General features: G+C 34.0%; 1 protein-coding gene across 1 annotated transcript in view; it reads left to right on the top strand.

The window, feature by feature from the left end:
- Positions 1-9420, top strand: part of ACTR3 (actin related protein 3) — a 57535-nt gene extending 48115 nt beyond the window's left edge. Inside the window, exons 9-12 of the mRNA XM_068545258.1 lie at positions 2758-2850; positions 3059-3184; positions 6532-6615; positions 8527-9420. Of these exons, the coding sequence (XP_068401359.1) occupies positions 2758-2850; positions 3059-3184; positions 6532-6615; positions 8527-8622 (399 nt within the window). The 3' untranslated portion in view covers positions 8623-9420. The remainder of the gene's footprint in view (positions 1-2757; positions 2851-3058; positions 3185-6531; positions 6616-8526) is intronic.
- The last annotated feature ends 4763 nt before the right edge of the window (positions 9421-14183 follow it).

Here is a 14183-nt window from a genome sequence, read left to right on the forward strand (position 1 = left end):
AGGTAGAAAAATAATTCCAGGAAGGTTAATCTCATGTGCGTGTGTGTGTGTGTGTGCGTGTGTGTGTGTGTGTGTGTGTGTGTGTGTGTGTGTGTATATATTACTGTTTTAGGTTAAGTACTGAAGAAATGGCTAACAAAGAACCAGCAGAGAATTTGGAGGTTTTCTATCAGCAAGTTGATAAGATAACATTTTCGGGATTCCAGTTCTGCTGCTCATTCCCTGCCTGTAACCTGAGCTTGTCTATGAATGGCATAGGAAGGCAGCCAAGTTGAGCTGTATTCTCCCGTTGTTCCACAGAATACAATACAGACCACCTCGGACAGATGAAACATTCTCTAGTCTGTAGGTTGGGTTCTTGAGACTCAGTAGGAGCCACATTTTTATACCCACTGTATATCCCTGTTAGGGTTTCTTACACTCATCAGCATGTTTCAGAAAATTAGATTTTGGCTGCCAGTTTCTTTTCTCTTACTGTGGTAGTAGAGGTCAGTAGAACCTTTGTTAGTGGTATTTTACTTTATGTAAATTAAAATATTTTCTGTCATTATGCTTCATTACTCAGGTAACATTAAATCTCTCCATTGTGTGCCCACCCTCTAAATAACTTAAAACTAATTTTAAAGATTGTGAAAAATCGACACATGCCTGATAATTATCAGTCAAGTTATGGAATCAGTTTAATGAACAAAGGAATGTTGTCTCTCCCATTAGGACAACCTAATTCTAAAAATGAGAGGCCAAGAGAGGTTGTTGGCAGCTCATTTTCTAGACAATATTTTAAATTGTATTCATTATTTAATAAAGTATACCTATTTATTTTTGACAAATTAGAGCTAGATTCTGACCTTTTATTTTAATCTAGGAAAAATCCCTTCTAGCATTTCCTTTCCAATTTTAATGACATGGCAACTTACACATATTTTTGAAAAATTTTGGTAAAATGAGATCTTTGTTTCAGAATACAAGTTTAATTCTGAGATCCAGCATTTGAAAACTTCTTTATGTTTCTCTTTTTTGTGGTTCCTCTCAGGAAATATATGGCCTGATTTAGGAGGGCTATAGGCATGCATATAAAAATAAATGATGGGTAAAAAGGAAGCTTTCCCTAATATTGTTTCTCCTTGTGTCAGACCTCTTTGTTATATATAAAAATTAAATTTTAAATTATTTATTATCTTTAACCTCATTCCATTTCTGTAATAGTTTAAATTGTCAAACAACTTTCCATCTCAAGCCTACCCATCTAGCCAGTCTGTTAAAAAAATATTCTGAAAAGTGTATTGTATAATGCACATGTACTTAACCACCCCAAATAAACACATAACTAATATTTTAACATTTTTCATACATTTTTTTAATGAAATTAACTACAGAAAGAATACCTTCCTCAGACCCTTTCCTTTCTCTACTTCCTTTTCATCCTTTCTTCCTCCTGAGGTAATCACAGTCATGAATTTAGTGTGTTTCCAGTCTATGTTTTTAAATGTACATGTATCCATAAAAAATATATATTTAAAAAAATTTGCATATATGGAATCATTCAAGTTTAAAAAAACGAGTGTCACTATTTGGAAATTGCTTATTTTGACTATGAGTATATCATCCTGTGAATACTACAGTTCATTCTTGTTATTCACAGTAGATGTTATATAAAGTTGCTGTAAACACTGAATTAGTGAATGCTGAGCCACTGCTCCTAAGGGAAATGCGGAGTTAGGTTCCTGTGAGGCTCAGGCTACAACATTTTTGTCACTGAAACACGTAACCTTGTTTTATGTGTGTTTCTGTTTAAAGACACATTTTGAAATAGATATTATTGATTTATTAACATTGAGCTCAGGGTCAACAGCACTGTAATTCGTGCCTAAATGAAACTTATCTAACACTGTATTGTCTCCATAAGGCACATCACGGCCTTCTTGTGCTTTAGGAGCAGCAGACAGTACTTCACACTATCCTTGGGGGTCATTTTAAACAGCAAAATCACCGACAAAAATGGGAAAACTGTGGCACTAAGAGATCATGAAAAGGACACTTATTTGTAGTATAAAAGCTGAAACAAGAAGGCAGAGCGTTGCCTTGTTCCACCTGAGCTGTGAATGTGAATGTCAGTCAGCTCCAATTTTCACAGCTCTGCACATGCGCACGTCCATGTGAAAGCACCGCAGATACTGATTTCAGGGTTACAGGTAACTTTAGTAAGTAGGCAAATTTGCAGATAACCAAATCCATGAATAATGAGGATTGACGGCACAGCATTTTATTTATTTCATACCCTGCTGGTGGACTTCTGGGTTGTTTTTACTCTTAGAAGCAAAGCTGCTATAATTTTACGCCTTTATGTAATAGCACATGTGTGGGAGTTTCTTTGGGGTTTGTTATAAGAAGTGGAGTTAGTAGTGGTACATTTTAAATTTTATTAGATGTTGCCAAATTGTTCTCCAAAGTGTTTATATCAATGTATATTCTCATCAGCATTGTAAAGTGTTGCACAGATTTTTGCCAGCTCATAGTATATGTTTGGCTTTACATTTTTGCTGTTCTGCTGGTTATGAAATGGTATATATGATCATTATTTTAATTTGATTTCTTCTGAACTCTCTGATTTCAGTGTCTTTAATTTGAATCAGAGACCAGAATTTATGGTTTTTAGAAGTCCTTTTATTTTTGAACTGAAAACTTTCTTAATTTTTCATTGTGATATTTAAGTCAGTAGTGGTCTAATCTCTGTCATATGTCCAATTTACTTTTCAGTTTGCTAATCCAGACTTTACTCAGCCTATCTCAGAAGTTGTAGATGAAGTAATTCAGAATTGTCCTATTGACGTCAGACGTCCTCTCTACAAGGTCAGTATTTACAGCAAAATTGTTATTCTAGGTCATACTTTTTAAAAAACTTCTTTGTTTTCTCTCTGTTGGTGAATGTAAATTTAAAAACACCTGTCTTCAAAGGGGTATAATAGGATTTTAGTACCATTTCTTGTATCTTTAAACTTTTTCTTCTTTCTCTTACATAAAAGTTGTATTTATTTATTTATTTTGTCCACTAATACAGAATATTGTCCTCTCTGGAGGTTCAACCATGTTCAGGGACTTCGGACGTCGCTTGCAAAGAGATTTGAAAAGAACCGTAGATGCCAGGCTGAAATTAAGTGAGGAATTGAGTGGTGGTAGATTGAAGGTTGGTTTTCTCAGTTATTGGTGGGAAGGTTGAGGGTGCCTTGATTATTATATTGGGAATGCAAAATGTCTGTCAACTTTCTTTTATTTAGAAAGGTAAGAGGAACCTGAGGTATTCTGATGGAACGTGGTTAATTTTATAGATTCATATCCATGATATTCTCGGTCATTCCATTCCTCTAGGATATTACCTACATTTCTGGAAAATATTCTTGGTTATAGCCATGAGAGAGATTTTTTTTGATATCTGTCTCAAACAGATAATTTATATACAGTAGATTCCTTGCATATTCCAGCGATAATATTCTTTATGGGTCCACAAAATTTTAAATACTTTTTACAGCAGGACAGCAAAGCAGAGTTGAGAGAGAAAGGCTGTTGTGTGGTCAAGCCTGCTTTCACAGACTCTAGCCTCTAGCCTCTCCCGTAGCAGCCTCATAGTGTGAAATCAAATTGGTGGTTCAGCAAAACAACCTTTCTATTACGTGTCCTGTAATTTTGGGCTTGCTGGCAAAAAGTCAGAATTAGCCTTAAATTCTCAGATGACTGCTTTATGTATTTATAAGACAAATTTTCAGTAAATTTTGTTCCATTTTCGTTAAATGTGGGATATTGAAGCAAAACATTGATTCAGAGGATATGTTTCTAAGTAAAACACATTTTATTCAACTTGGAAAACTACCAAGAATGAGGGCTCCATCTGAGACTACCACAGTCATTCAAAATTACTTAAAAGTAAACTACAACACTCTTGTATTGCTGCTTGTTGAGAAATTGCATGACAGCTGACTGTTTTCAGCCCCTAAATTTTGATTATCTTAAACCTATCCCTTGGAGTACAGTAAAAAGTAGTTGTTTAGTTTGTAATGACTCATTACAGATACATGAAATGAAAAAAGAAATGCTGTTTTTGAAAACAATATTTCAGTAAAGTAAAAATGTTTAAAATATTTTTAAGCTTCTTGTATATTTCTAAATAAGAAATGAGAGATTTTTTTCCCTCAGTGATGTCAGCACTATGCTGACATATCTAATTATACAGGAAAAACCTGTATACTAGAGTACTCCGCCTCCTTCCCTTTTATTTTACTCAGTAGTCATTTTTATAGATCTTCATAACATCTTTATGTATTTGTATTTAAATCTGGCTTTATTTCTTGTCAATCCAATTTTAAATGGCAGCCAAACAGCTTTTTTTTTAAACAAAAAAAGCCAGATCTTTTTATGACATGTAAGTTTAAAAATTTTTTATTTTGACATAATTTCATGCTTTAAAAAACTTGGCAAAATCTAGTAAAAGATTCCTATATGTTGTTCTCCTAGGTTCCCCAAATTTTAGCATTTTATATTAGTTTTATTCTGTTTTTATAAATATATGTCTGTATGCAAATACACACATACACCTTTTTCTGAACTATTTGAGAATGAGTTGCAGATATGATGGCCCATTACCCCTAAATATTCTAGTGTATATTTCCTAAAAATAGACCATTACAGTTATCAACAAAATTAACCTTGATACACAATATTTTATCTAGTTGTAGACCTGGTTCAAATTTCTCCCGTTATTGTTCTTTATAGCAAAAGGAAAAAAATACATTTATTTATTTATTTTTTTTCCTGGTCTAGGATTCAATCCAGGATCACATGTTTGAATTCTGTATCATTTCCGTTTAATCTGGAAAAAGTATTCGTGTTTTTTATCTTTTATAATCTTAATATTTTTGAAGAGTATAGGCAACTTATTTTGCAGAATCTTTCTCAGTTTGGGGTTCTCTGATGTTTTGTTATGATTAGGTTCAGATTTTGCATTTTTGGCAGTAATACCGCAGAAGTGATGTTGTATTCTTTTTAGTGCATTGTATCACTAGACACGTGATATGATTTGTCCCATATGCTAACTTTGATTACCTGGTTAAGTGTCTGTCAGGTTCCTCTATTATAAAGTTATTTTTTCCTTTGTATTTAATAAGAATCTTATGGGGAGATACTTTCAGACTATGTAACTATCCTGTTTTTCATCAAACTCTCACCCACTGGTTTTAACATCCATTTTTCTTTCCTAAAATAGTCATTACTGTGGTAGCGGCCAAATGGTATTTTGCAAATTCCGTCATTTCTTCTATGTTTTATAGTCTCATTTTACTGTAAGGAAGAGTATTTCCTTCCACCTCGTTCATTCATTCATTAAGTAATATCTATGAACTCCTGATTTCTCAGTTATTCTATAGGCTGTATCATTAATATCATTGTGATATAATATCAACATATCATCATACTATTATTAATTTTGATGTTCAAATTTTCTCAGCTTTGGCCAGTAGGAATCATTCAAAGGTGGTTTTTATTCCTTTTGTTGTGGCCCCAGTATTCTTCAGGTACTTCCTTACTTTCTGGAACAGCAAGATATTGCAGGTTCATCTTGTACTTTCTCTTCTCCAGTCTTGTAATCAGCCATTTTGTTTCAACGTACCCTTGTTCCTTTTAGTGGGGAATGCTATTAAGAAACAAAGTTTTATGCTATACATAAAATAGATAAGCAAAAAGGATTTACTGTATAGCATGGGGAACTATATTCAATATCTTATAATAACCTCTAATGGAAAATAATCTGAAAAAAATACACATATGAATCACTTTGCTGTACACCTGAAACTAACACAATATTGTAAATCAACTATACTTCAATTTAAAAAAAAAAAAAAAACACCAAGATTTGGACACTAGGTATATTCATTGCTACTGAGGGGTCACTGCTTTGAGGCCTTGTTGGCAGTCAGAGCTAGGATGCCTGTGAGTATCCATCTATATCTAGTTGGCTCTATTTATATAAATTAAAAACTATGGATTCATACTGATAATGCAAGTTCCAGAACACCATAAGGTTCATTCTAGCCTTCTACCTTCCCGTATTTGTAATGTTCTTCCCTGACAGTAAGAAACCTGGCTTCTATTTTCTATAGTACATTTGTTTGTGCTCAATCCTGGAATACATATATAGTAGTTTCAGAATTGTTAATCCATACCACTGTGAGAAATAGACCCACTAACTGAAGTTCAGTGTTTGCTTAGTTTTTTTCTTAGGCCTGAGGACACGGCCATAATATTGTGTTCACAGGTTACCTGCGTTAGTTCCTTTCCCTCACTTCAGTGTGGTTATGTTTTTTAAAAAATAATAAAATTAGCTTAATTTGTTTTTGTTGTATTCTGTTTTGCCGTGTGTACCCCTCCCCCCACATCTTTTAAAGTTTTATTTATTTATTTTTGAGTACGTACATCTAAGGTTAAATGATACGGAAATTGTTGTATGAATTTACCATTGAACTGATCTTACTATGCCTTTTATAGCCAAAACCTATTGATGTACAAGTCATTACACACCACATGCAGCGATATGCAGTTTGGTTTGGAGGATCTATGCTGGCTTCCACGGTAAGTGAGATGAAGCTTACTTTAAAATTTGATTTTTTTTTTAAGATAAAAGAACTTATCAGTACTTATACAATTTAAAAGAACAAGAGGAATTTCTTAAATTTTGATATAATATTGTACAGGGAAGTTACTGAATAGAAATGTACACAGTATTTTAAAAAGTGGAATTCATTTGGATTTTTTTTTTTTTTTTTTGGTTTTTTTTGTTTGTTTGTTTTTTTTTTAGAGTGAGCCTTTAAAGTTTTAAAATTTATCTGTAGGGAAAAATCTTTTAACCCTGTGGTAATACGGATATCAGAAGGTCATTGTTTTTTCTGTGCAAATATTTAAAAGCATTAAGAGTTATGTTTCATCACATAGGAAGTATGATGTTCTAAACTGAATAAAGGGAATTACTAAGATCCCTCTCCCCAAACCAAAACATCTTAAAACCCCTTTAAAAGATATTTTAACATTGTTAGCCTACGAAATAATGGTGCTTTATCCTGTAGTGCACAGAGTATTAAATAAAATGTAAGAACTTTTATCTGAATTATTGAAAACTATACAACCTTGGATTGAAAACCATTTAAAAATAAGAGGTGAAAGTTATTTTCTTCCTTAATTTGAATTGTCTTCAGTTGTGCCGTATAACCTAGTTGACTGTGTAACTTTGCCCTTTGAGAACCCTCCTGCACTGTTGGTGGGAATGTAAACTGATACAGCCACTGTGGAGAACAGTATGGAGGTTCCTTAAAAAACTAAAAATAGAACTACCATGTGACCCAGCAATCCCACTACTGGGCATATACCCTGAGAAAACCATAATTCAAAAGGACACATGTACCACGGTGTTCATTGCAGCACTATTTACAATAGCCAGGTCATGGAAGCAACCTAAGTGTCTTATCAACAGATGAATGGATAAAGAAGATGTGGCACATATATACAATGGAATATTACTCAGCCATAAAAAGGAACGAAACTGAGTTATTTGTAATGAGGTGGATGGACCCAGAGTCTGTCATACAGAGCGAAATAAGTCAGAAAAGAGGAAAACAAATACCAGATGCTAACGCACATATATGGAATCTAAAAAAAAATGGTACTGACGAACCTAGTGGCAAAGCAGGAATAAAGATGCAGAAGTAGAGAACAGACTTGAGGACACAGAGGGGGAAGGGGAAGGTGGGATGAAGTGAGAGAGTAGCATTGACATATACACTACCAAATGTAAAATGCATGGCTAGTGGGAAGCAGCCGCATAGCACAGGGAGATCAGCTCCGTGCTTTGTGACCACCTAGAGGGGTGGGATGGGGAGGGTGGGAGGGAGGCTCAAGAGGGAGGGGGTATGGGGATATATGTATACGTATAGCTGATTCACTTTGTTATACAGCAGAAACTAACACAACATTGTAAAGCAATTGTACTCCAATAAAGATACAAAAAAGAAAAAAAAAACTTTGCCCTTTGAGAAATGAGATAACAGAGCATGGAATAGTCTCTCCATATCAGACCATGAGTGAGGAAAACAGGTTAATCTAGAAGTTTTTGTAGCATGACTAGGAGTAGTTTATCTGTAATTTAGATTAATGCTGCTGCTTTTCTTGATTCACTGTACAGTGTGGGAAAGCCTCAACGGAATGGTCTGGGCATTTGAGATTCAACCTTCCATTCCTCAGAATTTCAAAATCCCAGGAGAAACAGGTGTTGAGGAGGGGGATGGAGGGACTCGAGTTAAGTGCTTCTTTTCAGTTTTGGTTATAGACTTAAAGCTGAATTTGAGTCATGGTTGCTAGAATTTCTGAGCTTTGTTCAAGTACCATGAATGGACTAGTAATAAACATTTTAGATTTAACAAATCTATTTCAAAGCATGTGGAAGAGTGGTAAATTTTTGACCTTTACCAAAATATATGTTTTCATTTGCAGCCTGAGTTCTACCAAGTATGCCACACCAAAAAGGATTACGAAGAAATTGGACCTAGCATTTGTCGTCACAATCCAGTGTTTGGAGTCATGTCGTAAAATTGGCTTCATAGTTACTGGGGCTAGGGAGGTGGGGAAGAAATAATCTTTCTGATTACCTGTTTTGTCTGGATGGCTGGTTTTGAGGTTGTAAACCTGACTTGAAATAGTAAGACCAAACGTAATTATACAGGAATATTTTAATAAGTATATCAACATGCGAATGTAGAGGAGAGCCAAAATGATTAAGTGTTTTTCTTTAGATTGAATATTTGAATCTTACGTGTAACAAAAAGAAGTGGGTTTTAGTTCTTTCTGTGCCCTGCTATTTTGTATATTATTGAATTATCCAAGATTTGATGGGATTTATCGGTATGTAGATAGCTCTATAATGCTTGAATTGTACACTCTGAAGTGTGCAATGCAAGAGCTTGTTTATATTTCATACTTTTTATACTTTGAGGAAAAAAAGTCGAAGAAAAACTAGTATTTGAGGGAAAAAAAGTGACCAAGTAAAGGATAAATACAAAACATAGCCTGTGAGACTTGGCATACACACACACTCATGGGATTCCAGTTATTAGGAAGTGCTTCCATACCCTATGCCCCCCAATGGTTTTCTTTGCAAGTGCTTTTGGAACTAAGAAGCTAGTATCTTGGATTAACTGATGCCTGCTAGTGCTTTCTGATTACTCGCATTCTGTGTCTCGCTTTAAAGGAAAAGTAAAGACAAGACTGTTGGACCAGTATTGCAGTTCTGCAGTGTCATTTCTTATTAAAAAATGAATAATTTGATTACCCAAATTGGTATATTTAAAGCCTAACACCATTCTAATAAAGGCACAAATTTCTTTTTAATACTTGTTTCAAGCTCTTTAATCTCTTTATAAGTTAACTAATAAATCTATTTTCTTCAAACCTCTGCAGTAGTTCTTTAAAAATCACAACAGTTGGTTAGCAAGCTGACTTTTTTATGTGCTCTAAACAAATAATTGTGAACTTTTAATATGTTGAGTGCTTTCATTTTGATAACTGGATCTCCATTTGGTATTTTCGTTTGTATAACTCATTTGCAGTCTGAAAATTTTTTTAGTGCCAGTCCCTGACATATCATGGAAAGTTAATTTTCATTGCATTTTAAAATATCTGGATCATGAAGAACAAGTGATGAAAATAAATTAAAACTGAATTACCTTTTCTGTTTTTTTTTTTTTTTTAGAAGCAGTGTCATTCTACTTTGTGTTTATATATTTACATACTTTTTTATTTCTGTTGAGATAGTAGGATTCATTGAAATCTCTATAATGTATATGGTAGAAAATTTCTTATGAACTTGAAATTTTACCAGTTATTTATAGAAGACTAAAACGGGAGATGTTTTATAGGCTTTTAGAACTTAAGCAGTAATACCAGTGAACACTTGAACGTCATTATCCGTGAAAATAACACACAGGGTTAATATATATACCTCTGTCCAAAAGTTGAAGAACAATTTAATTGTTTTTGTTGTTTGTTTTTAATATAAAGATAGAGTTGGGGAGTAAACTTTAGTTTTTATTTAGAGTGAATCTGGACATTTAAAATTATATTGATCATTTATGTGACTCTTAATTCTTTGGGGGAGTGAAGAACATACTGTATGTCTTGTAGTGGTAATAGTATCAGGGTCAAAGATCTTCTTTTACTTGAAAAAGTATTTCATGAATGTTGTAAAAAAAAAACCGTTCAAACAGTACCAAAGAGTACATAGTGAAAGTAGATTTCTTTCCCACACTAGCCTGTCTCATTTTCTCATCATTACACTGTTAGAATGTCTTACGTGTCCTTGTAATTTTCTGTGCATATAGAAATGACTATAGCTCCCTTATTTAACACAAATAGGAGCTTACTATGTATGCTGTTTTGCACTTTGTTTTTTCAAAGATCTTTTGATACAGAACTAAATTGATAAGCATTGAAGATTTCATCCTCCTGGCCCAACAAAGTATTATTAGTATTGTCATAAATGTCTTTTCCATCTAGGATGGTTGAATAGTAAATAAGCAAGCTTGAAAGACATGTTTACAAAGCTGCAGATTACAGTCTCATGCATACTTTAATAAAGATGTTCTTAACTATTTGATATGAAAATGTGAAGCTCAGAAATTTTGCTTTAAGCTTAAACTTGTTTGGGGAAACAGGAAGACTCTAAACTTTTCCTGTATGTTTCCTGATGTATATAATATGATAGAAACAGTGCTCTTTATTTCTTTACATCTCTCCTGTCATTATATATCATTTCTTCTTTATATAGCACCTTTGGTTATATATGTGTAGAGGTTGGCCAAGTGAATTAAAATCTGTAACACTGATTTGATGTCAGACTTCATGAGCGTGCTACATTGGAAGAACACTAGACTGAGGCCAGAGGTTGAAATTTTTATTCTGGTTCTACAAATCGATAATACAATTCCTCCAACTTTTTTTGTTGTTATTGTTAAAACATGAAAAATATATTTGTATAATCATGGACATATTGTTTGAGCTTTATGGACCTTAATTCAATTTATAATATAAACGTAGTAGTGTTATCTGGATTTAACAGTGCAGTTTTTATGAGTTGTGAGAATATAACCTGGCCTTTTCAATTAATTCATTTGTGGTAGTAAAGATGTTATCGAAGGTCTCCTTTCTAATAGGCAGGGCTTTGATAATTGGGAAATATTAATGGACAGAAGTGAAATAGATGATGGCTACCTAACTTGATGGCTACTCTTTGGTAAGTACAGCTTCACCCTTAAACATGAGTAAATGGTGTAGACTGCAAGTATCACCCTCTGCATTCGAGTCCCTCAATGCAATTCTTTGGTTTGTCTTCCAAGCTACTTTAACAGATGGAAATAAATTGTTCCTGCAGTTTCTAGAAATATCTTCAGAAATAATAAAATGAACTATAGGGATAATAGGCTATTACGTTCTTTATTCTTCACTTAATTTCTAGAGAAGTCCTAGAGGATATATCTATATAAATAGAAACTCTGTTCTTTCAGATAACCCTAAAGGTGGTACCAGAGTACTTGTAACAATATTGAGGAAATTATTTGTCATGTAAAAAGCTTATTTGTATCATTGTAGAGAGTGCTGTTGTTTCTTTAAATGCTGGACTGATCTGTCAGTAATAAAGTCCAGTGTATTTCTGATTTTCTTACCAGCCCAGCTCTGACTCCTGTGACCCTGTACTTCCTGTTGTTTTGTAATTCATCATCAATAGACTTGAGTACCTTGGATAGCCCTATGCAGTCTCACCTTTTAACTGTTAGCACCCAGAATCCCAACTTAGGTTAAATGGGCACTAAATATATTAGCTAACATACTCACAAACCAAAATATGTGCAGACTCTAGGGGTGAAACATTCTCCCATTCATATTGGAATCCTGTGTTTTAGAACATATTTCCGTGTAATACCACTTAGTCTGTATAGTTGGCCAAGGACAGAGTTGTTAGCGAGAAGTTATAAAGAACTTTCACAGCAAGTTCTGAAAGTAAGTACTTTATTTCTGTAATTAGGTCCATACCACACCTAAATTGACCTTAAGCAAGAATGTCTAGATTCTGCTTGTGAGTGTGGAAAGTTTTTAGACTTCAGTGGAAAAGGATTTCTGTTACTCATTGTTAATAACTCCTTAATACCGTAACATGTTCATCCCTCTTCCACATAATTTGTTTTTCAGCGTACCGGAACTTTCTTTATAACCTGCTTGGTCCTGATAAAATCTTAACAAAAACAAGTTAAAATCTGTGGTTGTCTTTGGTATTCTCCATGCTATAACCCAGTTTAACTGATGCATTTGGGACCTGGAGTTGAAATGAAATAACACCTACTGGAATTCAGAATTGCATTAACATTGCTCCAGTAGTCACAGGAACAGTAAAAAAAGAAAAATAGAGATGAATGATTTAGAAAAAATGGCAACTTAGGGGGAAAAAAAACCTGAAAAAAGAAAATAAGGAAATTAAAAATTAGGAAGAAGAAAGGTATTTTTCTGTTATTTTGATTTAGCAAATAATTATTCTTTACTGTTTTCCAGTGTTCCTTCACTTTTGGTGACTTTTATATATTACATTAAAACTAAGATGCTGAGTCAAAATAGTTTGTTTTATTCAAACACTACAACGCATTTATACTACCTATATAGTGCATCAAGTCTGGGGCTTCTAATCCCAGAGGCGTTTCTTGACTACATACTATGGGTCAAGCACTACATGAAGATGAATGAAACATTATGTCCTGAGCTTAGACGCTGATGCATTAGTAAGGATGCTCTCAGAGGAATGGGAAATATTTTGCCCAGAGTTTTAAGAGACATCATCCTAGCTTAGAATTTCTTTTCATAAAGATGGTGGTGGTGGTAGTACTGGTTTTTAGGAAAAAATAACTCAGCTAGGTAAAGGTGAAAGTTATAAAGTGTGGCTACGGTTTAAAATTATTATTTTGTGTGCGCCTGAAATTATTTTTGATAAATGTTACCCAATAATAGTCAAAGTAATTGCACAGTAGGGTCTGTCTTATTCATTTGGTATTTCTAGTGCCTTACATATTTCCTGGCACATTGTAGTGGTTAGGTAAATGTGCTCGATAGATGAGTGAATAAAATCCATTTTTCACTTTGAAATTAAAACTTTGAATTACTTGAGTATACAACTTTTTTCCTTTAAAATTATCTGTATCAGAAAACTAAGGCTGAATTTTTGCCTTAAAAATAAAACAGTGAAATTTTACATAAAACAGTGGGGAATTATTTAAGTGATCGTAAATTTTCTGAAGTAGGTCTTCAATAATTCCTTAACTAGGTCTTTGATCACTTTGAAATCTCCATGGTGTAAATAAATGACCATGTCTCTAAATCATAGCATTGTACAAGGCTAACTGAAATGCCCTGAAATGTTTTGTAACATTCAGTGTCAACAGTAGAAACACTACTGATTTCTAGCTCTGGTTTTTTATCGATCAATTTTGATTCTTTTGTCCAAATCCCATTTTAAACCAATTAATTCAGAGGTGATGACTTCAAAATTGCCTCCATTTTCAATGAATAAGAGTCAGTGATGTGGTAGATTGTTAATCTCTTGGAGGTTTATTAGAAAGTTGATACTGGAATTAGAACCATACATTCTTTCTCTTATTGGACGTACATGGTATCTCTCCCAAGCAAATTCTTAAGAATCCACTGTTCAGAGGGTTGGGCAATAAGAAAATCTGAGACTTGTTTTTTGGTGCCATAATGCTTATTAGCTGGGATGTCACGTACGTTCATGAGATGATGGAAGTACTTCACAGGGCAGTTTCTACTGAAATACTACTGGTCTTTCCTGAGACCTTGAAAGAAGAATAAGATTTTGGTAGATGGAGAATAGGTGGGGAAGATGTTTTGGTTATGGAAGCAACGGCCTGTGTGACAGTTAGTAGCTGGGGAGGGTCAGCATGTTGTGAATGTGGACAGGTTTGAAGAGTGGGGCGTAACATGGGAAGATGTTTGCCACCCTCAGACATGGAGAGACTTGAAAATTGATGCCTTTAAGGTTGAGATCACACACGCACACAATTGACATCAGTAACGTTGTGGAGTTTTCAGAGTTTGGT

The sequence above is a fragment of the Eschrichtius robustus genome, chromosome 5 (assembly GCF_028021215.1).
Source record: "Eschrichtius robustus isolate mEscRob2 chromosome 5, mEscRob2.pri, whole genome shotgun sequence".
NCBI classification, from domain to species: Eukaryota; Metazoa; Chordata; class Mammalia; order Artiodactyla; family Eschrichtiidae; genus Eschrichtius; species Eschrichtius robustus.